Source organism: Chanos chanos, chromosome 10 (assembly GCF_902362185.1).
Source record: "Chanos chanos chromosome 10, fChaCha1.1, whole genome shotgun sequence".
NCBI lineage: Eukaryota > Metazoa > Chordata > Actinopteri > Gonorynchiformes > Chanidae > Chanos > Chanos chanos.
The window spans coordinates 35,755,972-35,774,896 of NC_044504.1; the positions used below are offsets into that span (position 1 = coordinate 35,755,972).

The 18,925-nt window shown below is 44.2% G+C and overlaps 1 protein-coding gene across 1 annotated transcript in view; it reads left to right on the forward strand.

Moving 5' to 3' along the window:
* The window catches only part of map2 (microtubule-associated protein 2), a 34,571-nt gene extending 16,410 nt beyond the window's left edge, over positions 1–18,161 (forward strand). Inside the window, exons 6-17 of the mRNA XM_030787037.1 lie at positions 905–3,694; positions 3,973–4,173; positions 4,749–4,886; positions 6,172–6,230; positions 8,057–8,248; positions 8,468–8,612; positions 9,121–9,177; positions 9,572–9,891; positions 13,888–13,980; positions 17,112–17,193; positions 17,485–17,597; positions 17,946–18,161. Of these exons, the coding sequence (XP_030642897.1) occupies positions 905–3,694; positions 3,973–4,173; positions 4,749–4,886; positions 6,172–6,230; positions 8,057–8,248; positions 8,468–8,612; positions 9,121–9,177; positions 9,572–9,891; positions 13,888–13,980; positions 17,112–17,193; positions 17,485–17,597; positions 17,946–18,161 (4,406 nt within the window). The remainder of the gene's footprint in view (positions 1–904; positions 3,695–3,972; positions 4,174–4,748; positions 4,887–6,171; positions 6,231–8,056; positions 8,249–8,467; positions 8,613–9,120; positions 9,178–9,571; positions 9,892–13,887; positions 13,981–17,111; positions 17,194–17,484; positions 17,598–17,945) is intronic.
* Positions 18,162–18,925: the final 764 nt, after the last annotated feature.

Consider the following 18,925-nt stretch of genomic DNA (forward strand, 5'->3'; position numbering starts at 1 on the left):
GCAAATCCTCTGATTTGGAAGGTTTTTTTTTTTTTTTTTTCTGTGTGTGTGTTTGCCGTTATCAAAGCTTTCATTTCAAAGTCTATGTTTCCTTTGATTTGGTTTGATACTCTGTCTCAAAGCACTGTCATTCCATCTGTTTTATTACAAAATGTAAAACTAATTATTGGTCATTTTTCTGTCATTTTTTAATTTCATTCAAATGTTTGAGTTAAAAATATTCTCAAAACGGTCTTTTTCAGAATACTGTAAAATGCTTACACCGCATATATTAATAATCATGAACTATCAGTCATATTTTATCAATTATTTGCTATTCATTTGCTTCATTTACACAGTTAAGAGTTATGTATTAACTGACTTATAGTGAACTTATTACATAATGAACGTATTATCATAATTGTGAAACGAAATTGCCCAGAAAGGCAGTTAATAAGCGTAATTCACATGATCATCACTCTGACACACTTAAACGTGATCATGATGTAATATTTTGACATACTCTGTAAAAAACAAACAAACAAACTGGTACCCAAAAAATAAACCAGAAAAAAACACCCTTGTACTCTATGGTAAACGTGTACTTAGTACATCAGTCTTACATTGGTGAATTAATCTTAGTTTCATATCAGGATCACAGTCTCGGATATTTCATCTTCATCGTTTGGACTCCTTCATCCAGCACTCTGGCTCTGCATGCAAGCTCAGTCACATCCATGCCATTCCTTTATTCATCATTGAATTGGTACGTTGTGTCTACGTTGTGTCTACGTTGTGTTGTCATCTGCGACACTGCACATTGCGCTGAGTGTGGAGGGCTGTGTGTTTGATGAGAGCTTTGCCTGTTTGTGCGCCGGTTGGCCTGACGGACTAAGAAAACAAAAAACTTGAGATTTACTTACAGCTGTGAAGATGGACGCGGAAAAACCGGGCACCGAGAGGACTATCCCCGTGGGAATGGATTTCGCCGAGCCAGAGACGCACCTAGATGATCTCCCATCTTACCAGAGCCTTTTCGAAAACATGCCAGATACTCCGCGACCTGGAGCACACCCCACCGGAACGTTCGCCATCCCACCAAATGGGCAAAGTCACGCTAAAGAGTCTTCTGAGACTCCTGCTGTTGAGAAACAACATTCAGCAGACAAACCTGACTCCAGTAAGGCTCAAAAACATGAAGAGAAAACAGAGGAAACAAAAACCCCTGAAATCAAACTAAAGGAAGAGCCTGCAAGTGTTAGAATTGGTGAGGTTCCTGAAAAGGAGCCTGCCACAGCAGTACAAAAGCAGGAGGCACAAGTGAAAGACAAGTCTGGAATGTCGGCTTACTTTGAGACCACTGCTATGAAAGCTGATGAGGCCAGGGGATTGGGTGAAGGTTACTATGAGCTGAGCACAGCTTCAGAGGAGAAGATAGGGCCCTCTGCAACACCTACACCTCCTGAAGTCAGTTACAGTACCTTGGCTCAAACACAGCCTGCGGAGCACAAGCCGGATAGTAAGAGGAGTGCCACAGAAGAACAAAATACCCTTCCAGCAGTTGACAGAAGAGATGACTGCAGGCTCTCGCCTGGAAAACTGGCCCTAGATCAAAGAAGCTACTCTCTGAACATCACTATCGGGGGAATGGATCAGAGTGGAGGTCAAGGTCGGCCCAGGAACCTCTCCCCATTAGCCACAGACATCATGTCCTACACCAGCGGTAGCCTGGACGAGTCCGCTGACTACCTTCCTGTTACCACTCCATCCGTTGAGAAACTGCCCCCATTTCCCCCACTTATCCTGGAGACATCGGCCTCTGTCACCACTTCATCTTCCCCACCCCCCCAAGCTACTGTCACCGATGTGAAGACAAGTCCTCAGGCAGAGTCCCCAGAGTCACCCTGTCCCGCTAAGTACTATTACAAAAATGGCACGGTAATGGCTCCAGACCTACCTGAAATGCTTGATTTGGCAGGTACCAGGTCAAGGTTGATGTCTGAGAACACTGACCCTGAGATTATGAGGAGAAAGTCAGTCCCAGCTGACATGCCTACCCTTGTAAGTGACTCTTTAGCCCATTTAGTCTCAGGGGATGCAAGTCACAAGACAAGAAAGAGCGACAGCCAACTGGAGGAACTGGGATATTGCGTTTTCAGTGAGTACTCTGGTCCCATGCCATCTCCTGCTGATGTGCACAGTCCAATGGATTCACCTCCTCAAATCTTCACCAATATCATACCAGAGGAGAAAGACACCGTCGCTCCTGCAGTTCGAATGGACAGTACCGAAGATAAAGATGTGAAAGCAAAAGAGGACAAAACACGAGCAGATTCTGTTTCCAAAGAAAAAGAAAAGGACAAGAAGGAGGACTCACTTGAAAAAGCCAGTGCTCCTGTCGGGAAGCCCGAAGCTGAAGATAAAAAGGATGAAAAAGATGGTAAACCTGAGGCTGCAACAGGTGTCCCTGTGGATGTAAAGAGCCAGACAATTATGGAGGAGGAAAAAGTGCAGCCACAAGAGAAGGCTGAAACGTTTGTGACGCCTAAGGTAACAGTCACTGTAGAAGAGGCAAAACCTGACCAAGCCGCTGTTGCTAAACTGGCCGCCGAAACAGAGGCCGAAATAGCTGACTATGAAAGGCAAATCCGCAAACTGGAGATGGAGGACAGACCTCTGAGTGTGGAAGAGGAAAGAGAACTTCAGGAACTGCGGGAGAAGGTCAAGAACAAGCCAGATTTGGTTCACCAAGAGGCCTACGAAGAAGTGGATGCAGAAGATGTGTATCAGCTCACTGGAGTTGCTAAGGACAGGATTGCCAGACCCATAAAACCATCCCCAGCATCCTCTGTTGAGAGTGCTACCGAAGAGGACAAGGTGCATGTTTCTGAGCCAGACAAGTCCAAACGGCCTGATGAGACAGTGGCTCTGAAGGCAGAGGGAGCAAAGATTTCTCCATCGGCCTCAGTTGAGAAAACTCCTAAGGAGGAGAAACCCTCTGAGCCTCAGAAGGATTTGGGGATTGCAGAACCTGTCAAAGAAAAGGTGGCTGAAGATAAAACTTTGCCTATCCCTGCCAAGGAAGCAGAGATGCCTCCTGTTACCAAGGATGTGGAGACAGCAGAGGAAGAGATAGAGCTAGCTGAAGAACCAGATGAGTTCATGTTGGACGGAAAACCAACACAACCCTTAGATCAAGCAGAAGAGAAACCTAAGGTTGTTGATACTGAAGTGGTTAAAAAAGTAGAGAGAGAGGAGGAAAAGGATCGTGAGGTGCTGGAAGGAGCAGGAGCAGCAGCAACAGCAGGAGCAGGAGCAGGAGCAGCAGTTCAAGAGATCTCAGAACCTCGAGCCACCATTGAGTCTGTGGTAACTGTGGAGGATGACTTCATCACGGTAGTCCAGACTATTGAGGAAGGGGAGGAGTCTGGTCATAGCGTGCGCTTCTCTGCTCCTCCTGAGGACAAGCCTCCTCAGCTACAGCAAGAGGAAGAGGAAGAAGACGAGGAATCAGTTGAGATAGCACAAGAAGTAGAAATGGAGGCTCCAAGTCTGGAGGAAATCCCAGACGTTCCAGATGCTGCCCAAACTCCTGCAGTCCTAGCTAAACCTTTGGTGCCAGAAAGTGAGGGTCCAACTGAAAGTTATGATGACTACAAAGACGAAACCACAATCGACGACTCCATCTTGGACAGCTCCTGGGTTGACACTCAAGGTGTGGTTTTAGTCGACCTATTTATTACACTTCACATGCGTGTCAGACAGCACATCTTGTATCTTAGGTACAGAAACATGAGATAAATCTATATTAGAATATCTATATATCAGCATTGCATTGATGTTAATTACTGTAAAGATCCAAAGATACAGTGTTATTTCTTAACAGTTTGTCAAGGAATGGGGTTTACCACACTATTCTCAACTTAAAAGGTTATAAGGTGAGTTAATTTAACATCAGTTGAGCTTGCCCGTTTGAATCTCTGTGCTCTGCAGATGATGATAAGAGCATGGTCACAGAGAAAATCGAGCCACTTCCCAAAGAACAGAGTCCAGCGAAGAAGCCATCTACAGAGAAGCCAGCCAAACAGAAGGCTAAAGGGGGTCGTGTGAAGGGACGCATCTCCACCCCCGAACGTAAACCTGCCCGGAAGGAACCGGTGCCCATCGCGAAGGAGGAGATAAAGAAGAAAAAAGGTTTATGATGTGGAAATGGCTATATGGTGGTTTCTTTTTTTTTTTTTGACATGTTTTTGCTTTGATTCCTTTTTCAGGTTTTTTTGTACTTGTTTGTGTTTCTTTGTTTGTTTTTGTGGTTGTTGCTGTGGATTTTAATGTACCGTTACGGTACTCAACTTACCTTTAACTTTCCAAATGTATTCTAATGATCAAATGATATAGACATTCCTGCTGAATATCTAAGTTATTAACTAAGTTATTGGAATTTCAATTAATACCAGTATAAAATAAACCCCTCGTTTTAAGCAGCATCAATTATATTAAACTGTCTCTTGTAACTCTTGTAGCTCTTGTAGTTACAATACGTTTGGCATGCCAATACACTTGATTTAAAATGTTGATTCAATTAGCCTTTTTTTAATTTTTATTTTATTTTTTTTTTTTACAAACTTCTGAAGTGATGAGCTGGGAAACAGCCTTTGTAACTGCTATGTAAATGTGAATGGCCTATATCATATGAAAGCCTCTTCCTCTACCTCTACCTTTCCCTTCCTACCATGTCTATCCTTGACTTCTGTGTTTCCCTCTTGTAGCTGTGATTAAGAAGGCTGAGTACACAAAAAAATCAGACATTCAGACGCGCTCTCCTTCCCGGAAGAGTGTTTTAAAGTCCACTGTAAGACAGCCTAGACCCACCCAACATCTCATCTGTGCTAAGCGGAAACCCACAGGTGATCACTTCATCACAAGGGGCTGTTCGCAATGTGGCTGGCAAACACGGACATTGGCATGAGAACATCAGTGTTTGTTTGTTTCTTTCTTTTTTTAATTATTAATTAATTTATTTATGTATTTGTCTAATTATCTACTGTTTGTTTGTTTACTTATTTTTTGTTGATTTGTTTGTTTAATGTGGTTACCATCAGTGGCGGTCCATTTTTTTCTTTGTGGGGGGTGCAACTGATGAAGTTTATTCATTGATTGATTGATTTATTGATTTAGTTTTGTTTGTTTTCTTTGTTTGTTTATGGCATTTTATTTTCCTCAACACTTAATGTGATTTTGTGTTTCTCACTGCTTTACTGCTTATTACTCTAATTCAATCCTTATTTTTCTGTTTCCATACTCATCTTATTTTTCTCTGGCTTGTGATTATAGTATGTTTATAATGCTGTGTTGATGCTTTAGAGAGGTGAGAGTATGGGGCCAACTTGTTTTCCTTTTGTCTGTCATTTACGCATGACACGTGAGAGTACTGTAAATGTTTCTGTTGAAAACTGACTGACTGTTTGAATAAGAGGGCCTTTTTAGTATTGGTGGACAACCGCAGTGGTTGCCAGGCAACTGCTGATTCGTGTGAGTTCTGGGGTTTCTGCTTAAAAAACGGTGGCTTCCCCTCTACGCTCATAGAGCGTCATCCACCATCATTTGGAAACTAAAGCATTTGAGCTGATGGTACAAATCCAATAGATTGGCGCAGTGTCCCAATTAGAAATTGCCGAGAGGCTTGAGACTGTGTTACGTAACGCAAGTACTTTTCCGGTTCTGTACCAATTTCTGTCCAAGAACTTCAAAGCAGAGCTGTCAAGAGTCTAAAATAGTAAACTGTGGCTTGCCACCATGCCCAGTTTCAGATTTATTTAAGTTGTTTGGCCCTCTTCATACTGTAAATCTGATATATGATGATATTGACATATATTTACTATTTCCAGCATTGCATGTATGTTGTTACTCTGGGTCTTCATTGGGATTACTGTATTTTTGAAGTGCCCATGTGTGTGTGTGTATGTGTGTGTGTACATGCATGAGAGAAATAGAGTGCTTCCATATTTATACATACAAATAATAGATATACATATATGTACTGTGTGTGTATCCTATTGATTATGGATATAACTGTATAAGTATACGTATATACTTCATAGACCAAAGACTTAAAATACCAGTTTCTCTCTCTCTCTCTCTCTCTCTCTCTCTCTCTCTTCTTTCTCTCTTTTTCTTTCTCTCTTTTTCCAGTTTCTGCAGATGGACGGCAGCCCATTAGTGTGGCCAGACAGTCCAGAGACAGGGCATCTGTGAGTAAATCTCTCTACATTATAAGTGAATCATCTACTGACAGTGAACTAGAGACAACTGAGGAATCTGTGTGTACACAAAGACACAACATACAAGAAACTTACTCCTATGAGAGCACAGCATTACTAATTAACTATGAATAAATTAAGGGAAAGAATACATTGAGACAGGCTGCCTTGCTGAGCAGTTAGTTTATGTTGACAGCTTAATGAGCAGTCTCTCCATGCTAATTGCTTCGGTCAGAAATGTGCTCATAGTTACACTTACAGGTGTAAGGAACACGGAATAGTCAAACATTAAAACAAAAAACAGCGACGTACCTGTCGTGGTTAAGAACCCCCTACCCCTCCCTACATTTCGTCTGTAATCCACCTTCTGGTTCTTTCATGTTCACCCTGACATCTGTTTTAATACAGCTACATACGAGCATCCCTCCATTTCCCATTTCATTGTTTTACTTTTTAAGATTTACATTCCTCTCGTCTGTGTTTACGGTCCTCGTGGTTTATCTGTGTCGGGGTGGTTTTTCCTGCGCGATCACCTGTTCAGCCACATCAAATTTGTGGAGTGGCCTTCCGTTCCGATGGACGCAACTCTGGATTTTCGGGGTTTTATTTGCCGTGCAATCAAACTGTTGTCTCTTCTTAAATAGGTCAACAGGTTTGTTTGGCCCAAAGAATCTTCATATTCAGACTATGGATCAATAGCGTATGCATCTCTATTTTAAAACGTGTGAGCCTGTTCAATCAATAAGCCCATTCCTGTCCAATCAATCTAAATTCTTTGCAGTAAATATGATGTTGCCCACATAATTTGGTACTGCTCTACATCCGTTGATTGCAAAGTTAAACATAAGCGAAATGATTGGCCATACACATTTAAAGGACAAATCTGTGGTTTGTGATTAAGTTTGCATGTGACTTGAGCAGGGTTTTATTCTTAGCTCTCTTAGACTCACCGGAGGCACTTTTAAATCTCAGTTGATTTTCAGAAGCTTCTTAAGTCAAGATGCCTTTGCGAAAAAAAACCCAAAACAAAACAGGAAATGTAGAATGTGTCTGAGGACAGCTTTTAGAAACGTCCTAATGGTTGGGGTGATTTTGTGAGAAGTGAAGTGCAGGGTGCAGTTTGTAAGGGAAACTCTGTCAGCGTCCCTGGAGGAGGGAGCTGCATTTTGACTCGAGAGGTTTTTAGGCCCAGACATGGCTCATATGAAACACTGCCCCGGTGGCTTCCAGCATACCGCAGAAAACGTAGTATATTTCTCACCAAATGACATTTACCCCGCCTCAGGGTCTATAATTAAGGAGCACTCTTATCCCCTTTTGAGACACTTTTTCTGCGTAATTATTGTTATTCCACTTAAAGCCGCATAGCATTTTGTGGCGCGTTCGGAGCAGAACTCCTCTTAAGTGTTTGAATCGTGTGCCCATTTTCTTGGCGCTGGTTTATGGGAACTGCAGAAGCCTAAGTAAGAAAGGAAACGTCTTTCAAAATGACGCAACACGCTAATGTCACGTTTGCTAAGAAGTCTTTTTGGGAGTCACGCTGTGAGTCTCGGAATAAGACCGCTCCAGTAACGTCCCCCTCAATGTAACATGACACATTTACTCAAGCGTTTTTCTACAGCGGGAACACAATGTCAAAATGAGCTATAATACTTTTGGGTCGACAGTTCTGCACAAAGCTGTTCTTGTTCTTGTTCCATTGCTCTCATGTCATCATTTGTTCCATTCTTCTCTCATGTCCATCTCTTTCTTTCTTTTTTTTTCTTCTTTTTTTCTCCTGCCATGTCTCACTCACATCCATCATCCACTTGACGTAGACCCCCAGCAATGCATCACTAACAAAGATACCTACCTCTAAAACACGGGCGGCGACGCTGCTGCCGCCACGCCCCAACTCCGCCTGTTCCCTCACTAAAACAAGCCCATTGGTGGAGGCAGAGTCCTATGGACCCCGCCCCTCCTCCGCTGGGCCACAGGATTCACCTTTCCTTAACAAACACATAGGAAAGGTAAGGTGGGAAGGGTTAAGAATGAGTGACAAACACTAATAACTGATAATGGAGCCACTTTTGTCAATGAAGCTAAATTCTGCTTTTTTGATCCACTACATGTCCTGAGTGTTTTGTTCATTTCACCTGTTAACTCTTTAGTGTATACATCTGTTCAGTGACAGGCTGCTTTTCTGTAAGCTTCTGAACATAACAGGTTAAATGATGATGATGTTCTAGGATGGTGGCTCCAGGAGCCCAGAGAAGAGGTCATCTCTGCCCAGGCCAGCCTCCATTCTGAGCCGACGTGCCCACCCAACAGAGCCAGAGGAGAGCTCCACCTCCATCACCAGCTCTGGGTCCACAGCACCTCGTCGGCCCACATGTAAGATAAATAACACACATACACTCACACACATGCATGCATGCACGCACATGCACAAACACACATGCACACACACACGCACGCACATGCACAAACACACATGCGCACACACACACACACACATACACAAACACACACACACGCATGCACGCACACACACACACACACATGCATGCATGCACACACACACATATGCACACACACAAACACAAACACACACAAATGCACGCACACGCACACACACAAACACAAACACACACACACACACGCATGCACACGCGCACACACACACACACACACACACACACGCATGCATGCATGCATTAATGTACCGTACATGTAAACAAGTAACACACTCTTTTTTTACCAGAGGTTCTTGAATCTTCGGGGTGTCCATTTTAACACGGATATCCAAACTAAGACACTGATCACTCCTCTCCTCGTGCTCACTCTCCTGTGTTTTCTCCTTCTTTTCCCTCGCGCGCCCCCTTCCGCCTCTCTCCCGTAGCGTTCCGTACTGAGGTCAGGGCAGAGGCCAGGACGGGCAGAGCAGCCAGTGTGACAGGTATCAGAGGGTTTGCTGCCTGATCTGTTCAGTGCACAGAGCATGTGGAGACCTTCTTTTCCTGTGTTCTGTCCTATCTGTCCCCACGGTCCTTCTCATTCATCACCTGTAGATGGAGCTAGTGAGCATGTGACATTCACTCTGATTTCAGTCAAGCTTTTGTTTTGTTTTGTTTTTTTTTTTATTTTGTGATCTCTTTATCTCATGTCAACATTAGCGTCATTTGAAAGTCATCATCGTCCCCGTGGCGTGAAAAAGTTCCAGCAGAGCTCAATGATAACATTGCGTATCATGTGTTCTTTTTAACTGTTTCGGTGTGGTGTCGCCACAGTGACCGGTGAGCTGTTGTGAATAGGCCCATTGAATGACCTTCTTATGACCCCTAACCTCACAGGCATGGAGTCAACCCGCTCCCGCTCCGCCCGCAGTGGCACCTCCACGCCCCGCACCCCTGGCTCCACGGCCATCACCCCTGGTACTCCGCCCAGCTACTCCTGCCGCACCCCGGGTACGCCCCGTACGCCGGGTACCCCCAAATCGCTGAGCCTGCTGTCCCAGGAGAAGAAAGTGGCCATCATTCGCACCCCCCCCAAATCACCGGCCACCACACCCAAACAACTGCGGGTCATCAACCAGCCCCTCCCAGACCTGAAGAATGTCAAGTCCAAGATCGGCTCCACTGACAACATCAAGTACCAGCCCAAGGGGGGACAGGTAAGAGCCTACAGACAACACCGTCTCATTGGTCCCGTTCGCTTCCCTCTCTTCTGCTCTAGGCCAATCAGCTGCTCTCTTCTTGTCTGTTTCATCCTGCTGCTGGCTATGCGTCTCTGTGGCAGATTCTCTTTTTTGTAGCTCTTCTCTCTCTCCTGTGGTTAGTGTTCCCCCACTGTTGCTGTTCCGTGTCTCCTGTGGCTTATGGTTTCATGTGATAACGGTGAGGACAGCAGCTCACTCTTGTCTTCACTTCTCTCTGTGGAAAACGTGTGAAAATTTTTTTTTAGAAGTGAAATATCAGACCCAGTGGTCTAGAAAATGTGCACAAACACACATATACACACATACACAAACACACACACACTCACTCACTCACACGCACATGCACATACATGTACACACACACACACACACACACACACACTCACTCGTGTGCGCACACACACACTCACACGCACATACACACACACACGTGCACATCACTCTCCAAGTGACTCACTTCTTCAGGAGATGAGAAGTCTCTGAGGGGTTGCCTCTGAGATTGGCGCTAGTCTTTCCAACAAGGAACTGACTTTTTTTCCTCTCTCTCTCTGTCTCTCTCTCTCTCTGTCTCTCTCTCTCTCTCTCAATGACAGACAGACATGGCGAGTGAGCCTCTGTGGTGTAAACAGTAGCCTGTCTGTGTAGATCACATCTTACAAGCCTTTGCTTTAATGACCTGACTACGGGCTCCTTGGTTTTGTGACATGTTTATGTCTTGTTCGTAGCAGCACGCAGTGATGCAGAGAAAGAGAAGTGCCCTCAGAGAGCCTCTGACATCAGCTGGCAAAAGTGTCCATAAAAAAAAAAGAAGAGAAAAACAGGACAGATTCAAGACATTACTAACAGACATAACATGCAACCTGTTCATGTATAGAGCTGTAACTCTTCGTACCAGGAGAGGAAAAGATGAGATGAATTAAATGAATGTGAGGCAAAAATGAATGAATGAACCAGGCACATTTAGTGTTATGCCTCAAGTTTCGCAGTACATTCAAGTCTAAGCTTTAAGTCCTATTTTTTTTTTACACATACTCCAAAACACACACCCAAACCTCTCAAAACATGTCAGAGCTACAGTCTGTTCAGTTTTTGTTTTTGTATAGCTTAGAGTACATGAGAAATGAATCTGTATTAGATTGTGTAGAATGTACTAAAAGGGTATTTCAAACTGTTCTGAAGAAACAAGTTCTAGCATGTTATCCTATAACTCAACTTCAAATATTTTTTTACACCTTAGGTATATGAATGCAATAGAACTGAGAATAGTGAAGAAAGTTTAGCACAAAAACTGAGTGAGATATTCTCAATGTGCAGTGATCTTTAGATAATTGCAGCTGACCTTGCTGGCTGTTATCTTCATAATTACCTGTGTGCTCTTTGGTTGCACAAAAACCAATTCACTCAAGCTCTAATGCATGTATTATTAATGTGATTATCGTTTTAAAGTGTTACTCAGAAAAGGCCACACTACAGAGAGAGAGGTCGGCCAGAGAACTGAGTGGAGAGGTTCTCAGAGTTTACTCATTGGTTCTGGGTAGAGGCCTGGATAGATGGTCTAGCTTCTGACACGGTCAGTTTAGTACGTCCAGCCCAGAGAGAGTCACCTCAGGATGACTGGAAGTGTGTGTGAGTGTATGTGTGTGTGTCTCTCTTGCATAGCCTGTCAAGCGAAGTTCCTTACAGGGAGTGACAGAGGACACTACACACTCAGGGTAGAGTGACAGGGCATCTGGAGAAGCAGCGTCAGCATGTGTGGCCTGATGCAAGCCATGTTACACTGCTGAACTTTCAAATCGCCTTATTTTTTTTTCTTTCTTTTTTTTTTGTATTTAAAGCTGTCTCTGTCTTTGCTCCAGGAACATGACTACTGTGTGAAAAACGTCTGAATCTCAGGACTCATTCACAGCACTCAGTGATCTCTGATGTGTAAATGTCATTTTCTTTTCGCCCAGTGACTGTGTTGTAAACATGTGTCTATCATTTTGCCCTTTTTGCTTTTTTAGTTTCAGTTTTGTGATATACTATTACACATTAATTGTTACAGTTATTTTTTTTAGGTCACCTTTCCACTAATCTTTTTTTCAGAACTTTTCTTTGTTTTGCATGTGTTGCACACTGTATATTTGGTGTACATTTGATTTGGTGAGATAGAAAGAAAGAAAGAAAGAAAGAAAGAAAGAAAGAAAGAAAGAAAGAAAGAAAGAAAGAATAGTGATTCAGAACGATCAGTACAAGTAGTCCTTTTTGTGTGCATGTGTCCCAGTGTTGGATACGACCAGAGAACAGACTGATCCCAGTATGTTGGTGTGAATGTCTATGCGAGACACTGGGCTGACTGGTCTGACGGCCGAAAAACTTTCGCCTCTTACCTAATGAACGCGGGTGTCTGAGAATTTACTGCAATATGACAGTTTCCCCTCATCATCCCCTGAAGTATCATTATCTCATTATCAGCCTTTCCACATCACTGGTGTTAAGCAGCCATCCACATCTCACTGACGCCTTCCGCCCCGGTTCACTTTGGATGACCTCCCAGATCACACTGTCCCTGTCTCTTCAGCCATGTCATTCCTTAGCCCCGCCCACCGCCTGCCCACCCACCTCTCTGTCCTCCAATCATTTTCCCCTGTCCTGTTCCTTCTGCCGCTGCTTCTTCCCTGCCCTCTGTTGCTTAATGCACAGCATCCTTGAGTTTTCACAAACTGTCTGATTAATGGCCGGAATCGTATACAGACCGGAGACAGAGACGACACACACACGTTAGCATATACCGAAAGCCAATTCCCTGTGAGGCGCTTTTGGCTGAGCGTCTTCCCAGTTACTTCTCCATACATCTGGGATAGCTCCAGCTGGCCAGAACACTCACTGGAAGTCCAAAATCTCTCAAACGTATAATGGGAGAAATCAAGAACTCCCAGGGCCGAGTTGGATCTCGTACACGCGAGTCTGCTAGCGTAGGTTTGAAGTGACGCCGCCTCAAGGAATGTTCCCGCTCAGATAACAGAGAGGGTCGGTTTCATCCCGACTCAGTCAGCTGATCACAGTCCGCAAACGTCTAATGCTGGAATAGAAATGTCACACGAGGAGTATTGTCCTTCTGTTTTACAACTTTTAACATATTTCACTGGCTGTAATGTTCCTCTCTTCACCCCATAAAACTGTCAGTGACATTTTTAAGAGGCTGCGTAGCTGTAGTGTAGCGCCCTTAGCCTCCCTGGCCCGCGTAACATTGCTTCTGCTCGGCGCCAGAACCGCTGTTCCGCTCCCTCTAACCCTGCAGTCAGTCTTCGCTTCACTGACTCGTCCAATCGTTGTGTTTGCTTTCTAGCAACACATAGACCCAAGGCTGGGGCAGGAGGAGGGTTCGGCGTGGACTTGGAGATCGCTCCTTCGCCTTCTCTCTCTCAGCCTATATCTGTCAGCCTCACATGCCTTTGCATGGCTTCCCATTCCGGCCACAGACCCACTGGTACATTTCAGCAAAGCCCCCTCCTACCTGGCCACACCCTCCTTTAGTTTTAAAGGCTTAGAGTCACACACGCTCACGCACTCGCCAGTACCGGCATGGAGCTGACCGACAGGTCCCAATAAGAGGCCTGAATGTGTCGCTTGGCCTGAGTGTAGCTTAACCTTTAGTCTGAAATGGATTATAAAAAGTCTCTGTTGTTACTTCATGCTGGGCCTGAGTCCCTTACTCTGAGTTAGGATGGGATTTGCCGATGTGAGCGGCTGTCTCATATGCTGTGAGTCAAACAGTGAAACAAGGATCTGTGAAGACACATATGTTACATCTCAACTTTTTTCCACACCATGACGACCTTGTGTTGTGGTCTAAAGCTCTGATGTGCATTGCACATGCATACCTATGTGTGTGCGCATGCGTGTGTGTGTGTGTGTGTGTGTGCGTCCACATTCATTCAAAAGAGGCACATATTTCTGTATTTCTTCTAGATTCAGATTTTAAACAAGAAGCTGGACTTCAGTCACATACAGCCAAAATGCGGATCCAAGGATAATCTGAAGCATTCTCCTCGTGGAGGCAATGTATGTACCGGTCCCTCTCTCCCTTTTCCCTGCCCCCTCCCCCTTTTTTACCCATCTCTTTCCCCATCCTTCCCTCCCTCTCTTCTTCCTGTCCTTCTTTCCCTTTTTACCTGTCTCTCTCTCCACCTCTCTCCCTTCTTCCTGTCCTTCTCTCCCTTTTTACCCCTCTCTCTCTCGCCCCTTCCCTTTTTTACCTGTCTCTCTCTCCACCTCCCTCCCTTCCTCCTGTCCTTCTCTCCCTTTTTACCCTTCTCTCTCTCTACCTCTCTCCCTCTTTCCCATCCCCCTCTTTCCCCCCTGTCCAGAGCCCTGTGGAGCTCCACTGAACCCCTCTATATTAAACACAAGCACAGCTATCAGATAACAAAGCCTGAAGTTTAATGGCTATTCTGAGACATGTTTACCTACATCTGACCGGTCGAAGCCAAACCCATGGCGGCTATTTAGAATATTGCAATGCCAAATTCGAAAGTGTTCAGTTTGTGTAACGTCCCAAGCGACCTTGCATCCTCTTTGCCTGGGCTCTGGAGACCCAGTGGATCTGGCCCAGTTCCGTCTCCTCTCTCTACATGCATTACCCTGTTTTTTTCTCACCGCCAAAATGAAGACCACAAACACGCACTTCAATTCAAACTCACACCTCAGCTACGATTCTAAATCTCCTTTTTAGAGCTGACAACCAGTTAAAACAAAACAAAAAAAAAGAATGAAGTCCCTTCTTGTTGGTTCATTTTGCTGCAATATATACACATTTCTCAGGTGTATATATTCATAGACAACTATTGTAGAAATGGATGCTTGGCCATCAGCTTTTGCACGTTTGCCATGTGGACTCCACTACAAACACAATATCAACACGTTACATCACTCGGTCAGAACTTCAGAATGTTTTACAACTGTGGGTCAACTCCTCCTCTGGAGGGGAATTACTAAAGGAATGATATATATATTTATGAAGAATTCTAGCAGTGGCTGGTTAAACAGGTTAAAGAGGTTGTTTACTGTGGAAAAAAGGATGGATGGATGGATGGATGGAAGGAAGAAGGCGGGATGGTTGGATGGATGTATTTGTCTCCATGTTCTTCTATCATTTGCAGATATGTAAGGGTGTTAGGATAAAATTTCTGTCATTTTCAGACTTCAGGACTCCTGTTTGTTCTCTCCTGTTTAAACTGGTGAAGCCACACACACACACACATACACACACACACACACACACACACAGAGTCACAACAGTGCACGGAATTTAAAAAAGGAAACATACACACTGTCTCTTTCTCTGTCCTTGTCTGGAATGTATCTTCTCTCCATCTTCTCCTCGCTCTCCTCCTCACTCTTCCTACACAGAGCTCAGATGCATTAACTGCTGTGTATGTGTCAAAGCTGAATGAAAAAAAACAACAACAACTGCTGAGTCATGTCTGTATCTCAGTCAAACTTACTTTTTCTCCTTACAGCAGCAGCAGGTGCAGCAGCAGCCGCCAATCACTGCAGTCCTAGATGATGTCACCGTTTGTTTAAAATAAAAAAAAAATGTTAATGGCTTTTCAAATGTCATGATTCGCTTTTTTTTGCTGTTGTATGTAGACCATGGCAAATATAAGCGTTTAGTTTTGTGTGTTCAAGTTGGGCTTCACTGGAGGAGCATGGGAATTTGCCGTAATGTCACCTACACTACAGCAGTAGACCTAACCTTCTTAAACATCACAAACTGTACATTTGAAAATCATAAACCATGTATGTCTAAATGGCTGGATAATGAAGGATTCTTTGCTGCGGCCGAGTTTTAATCACTCTGAATCAAACGCAATCTCGTTCTCCTGCACATGCCCACACCTCACCCCACCCCCCCACCCCCTCACAGGTGCTAATCCCCCATGTCAAACTGGACTTTAGTCACATCCAGTCTAAATGTGGCTCCCTGGACAAACGACAGCACAACGCCGGAGGAGGGAACGTGAGTCTCTTCATCTCTACACCGCCTGTCTTTTACCCATAGTCCTCCCTCCCTCTCTCAGACTCTTCACTCTCTCGCTCACTGACTAACTAGGTGGTACAAAGAAAAAAAAAAAAAAGGCAGAGATGGTGTTTGTCTAGCCCAAAGTTTGCGATCGCTTTTTTTAGTTCCTCCCCGTAGAAACCTGTTCTTCACATAAATGTTTGTGTCTTCTCTCTAGCTGTGGTTTTTGTGGTTTTGAAAAGGAAAAAAAGGGTTGAATACGAGATGTTTCTCCTCTCTCCACTTCGCTCTCTCACGCTGAGACTCGATCTCTAACCGAGACGTAAATGAATGAATTGGGACACAGAGGGGAGGAGCCCATACACACCCTTGTTTTCACCTGCAGTAATCACGGCTGTCTGTTCCTCGATGTTCGTCTGGGTCTAAATTCGAGTAAAAACCCCTTTCGCTGTTTTCAGCTCTTCTATCTGCATGGTCAGGACATGTGTCTTGTGTTGTACCGCACTCTCTGGTTACTCTGGAAAGGCCGGATTAAATAAGTATTTCTACGACAACTCGCGTTATAACCCTTTTGAACTATCAGATGGTTGGGATGATATGATTTGTGCGTCTCGTGTTTGATCTGTCTGTGTTGCTTGCTTTGCCACTCATTCTTTCTGTGGTTCGTGTTGCATGATAATGCAGTTCTCTTGATCATATGAATGTGTCATAACTTTACAACAGCTGTCATCTCTACCGTCTGTGACCCTTTATGTGTATAGTGTGACGGGATTTTCTTCTCAGGTTTTCAGTGAGAACATTTATGACTTTACTGAACTCTGACCTTTGGCTGTTGTCAAAGCAAACACTAACACAGAGACGATATAGAGGCCTCTCTAAATTATAGTTGGTGTAAGGGAATAGTTTCGGTGATTTGGTTGATTTGGTGTAGAGACATGCTCTCTTTGGCAGCCAAGAGAGGGAGGGGGGCTGCAGAACAGCTCTCCCGCTCACCCAATCTCTTTCTTCCCATCTTTTTTTCCGAATAAACCTATAAACTTCCTGACAACACCACTCAGGTTAGGAATATGTCAGTGCAGGTTGTGCTTGACCTCTGCTTCCTCAGTGCCCGATCCCATGACAACAGATTTGTATCAGTATGTATTTTAAACTCACCTGATGTTTCACGCAGGTGCAAATCCAAACCAAGAAGATCGACCTTAGTCACGTCACCTCCAAGTGTGGTTCTTTGGACAACATTCATCACAAGCCAGGTAACTGCCCCCCCCCCCCCCCGAGTTGGCCACACATAAAAACTTCTCGTCACAGGATGTTGTTAAAGGACAACAGCACCACCTACTGGTTATCTTCAGTCTCCCCTTCAGAGTTTGAACTTGAAGCTTGTAACTTTTACAGAGCTTCGAGGTTATAAAAACACCTTATTTTTGAAAAAGGACGCAGTTAAAAAAGCACCTTGTCTGTTGAAAACAAATATTTTAAATATGATTTACGCATCTTTTCATGCTTGTTATCCCATTCGCGTCCTAACCCCTCCGCGCTCCTAGGTGGCGGTAACGTGCGCATTGAGAGTGTGAAGCTGGTCTTCAGAGAGAAAGCCCAGGCCAAGGTGGGCTCTCTGGAGAATGCCCATCATATACCTGGAGGAGGACATGTGCAGGTAATACTTTTTACTGAAGAAACACCTGCAGGAACAGAGCACATAGTGTCACTGTGCAGTGAACATAATGGGTGATGAAATGCTTTTTGTGCCCTTGAGTAGACTTCCATTGATATCACTGCCACCAGCTTCTTGATATGTAATTAATATGTATGAACCTGTCTATTTTAGTCATACATCAAGAGTAAAAGTAATATAATGTAGATGTTGGTTATACACAGTAGCAACTTTTAATGAGCTAGTTCAGTTCAGCTATTAACATGTTGTGAATATTTCAATGTTGTAATGTATACTAACGTTAATAAAAAAAAAAAAATTTTTCACTGAAAATGCTTTCTGTCTGCCCAGATTGAGAGTCACAAGCTGTCGTTCCGCGACACGGCCAAGGCGCGCGTGGATCACGGGGCGGAGATCGTGGTGCAGTCTCCCGGCATTTCGGGTGGCGCCTCCCCTCACAGGCACAGCCACATGTCCTCCTCCGGAAGCATCAACCTGATGGAGTCCCCGCAGCTGGCCACGCTCGCCGAGGACGTCACGGCCGCTTTAGCCAAGCAAGGCCTGTGAACGGCCGGCCTGGTGACACGACTCACTGCTCCGTGTCTAGTCACTGCCTCACTCCTCAACACCTCCTCCTCCTCCTCCTTCTCCTCCTCCTCTTTATCCAAAGCCACAGTGACTCCTCCCCACCCATGGTCTTACATAGGGAATCTACTATACCAAGAACTTACCGATATTCTGGAAAACTGCACCCCCCTGCACCCCCCCAAAACAAAACCCTTAGTCATTTAAGCTAAGTGAAATCCATCCACCCTGGAACTGTAGTAACTTTATTAGGTAAAAAAAAAAGAGAAGAAAATGAAAAAGAAAAAAAAAATGATATCAAGGATTTTTGTCCGTTTCTATCTCGTTTGTTTTCCCGACAACTTAGCTAGAAAGGTACCAGTGCTTTTTCGGTTTCCATCTCTTTATGTTTTGACTTTTTTTATGTTGTGTACAGATAGTGGCCTCAAGCTCTGATCCACGATCAGCTTTAGCAGTTTGCACAAAGTAGTTTGGTAGGGCCAAGGACTGGGTTTGCTGCTCTCTGCTCAGCGCTTTTCTATACTAGATAGGAGGTGATTTGGTGATTTAACCATTGTCACGGAACACAAGTTTGCTTGGTCAGTGCATGGACTTCAGAACACACCTCCCAATGGAAAATCATGCTCACCTAACATCCAATATGATAAACAACATATATGAATAATATATATATATATATATAAATATACATATTCAAGTTCTTTGTCAGTAACATCTCTTTGATTGGTTTCAAAAAAGTGGTTACG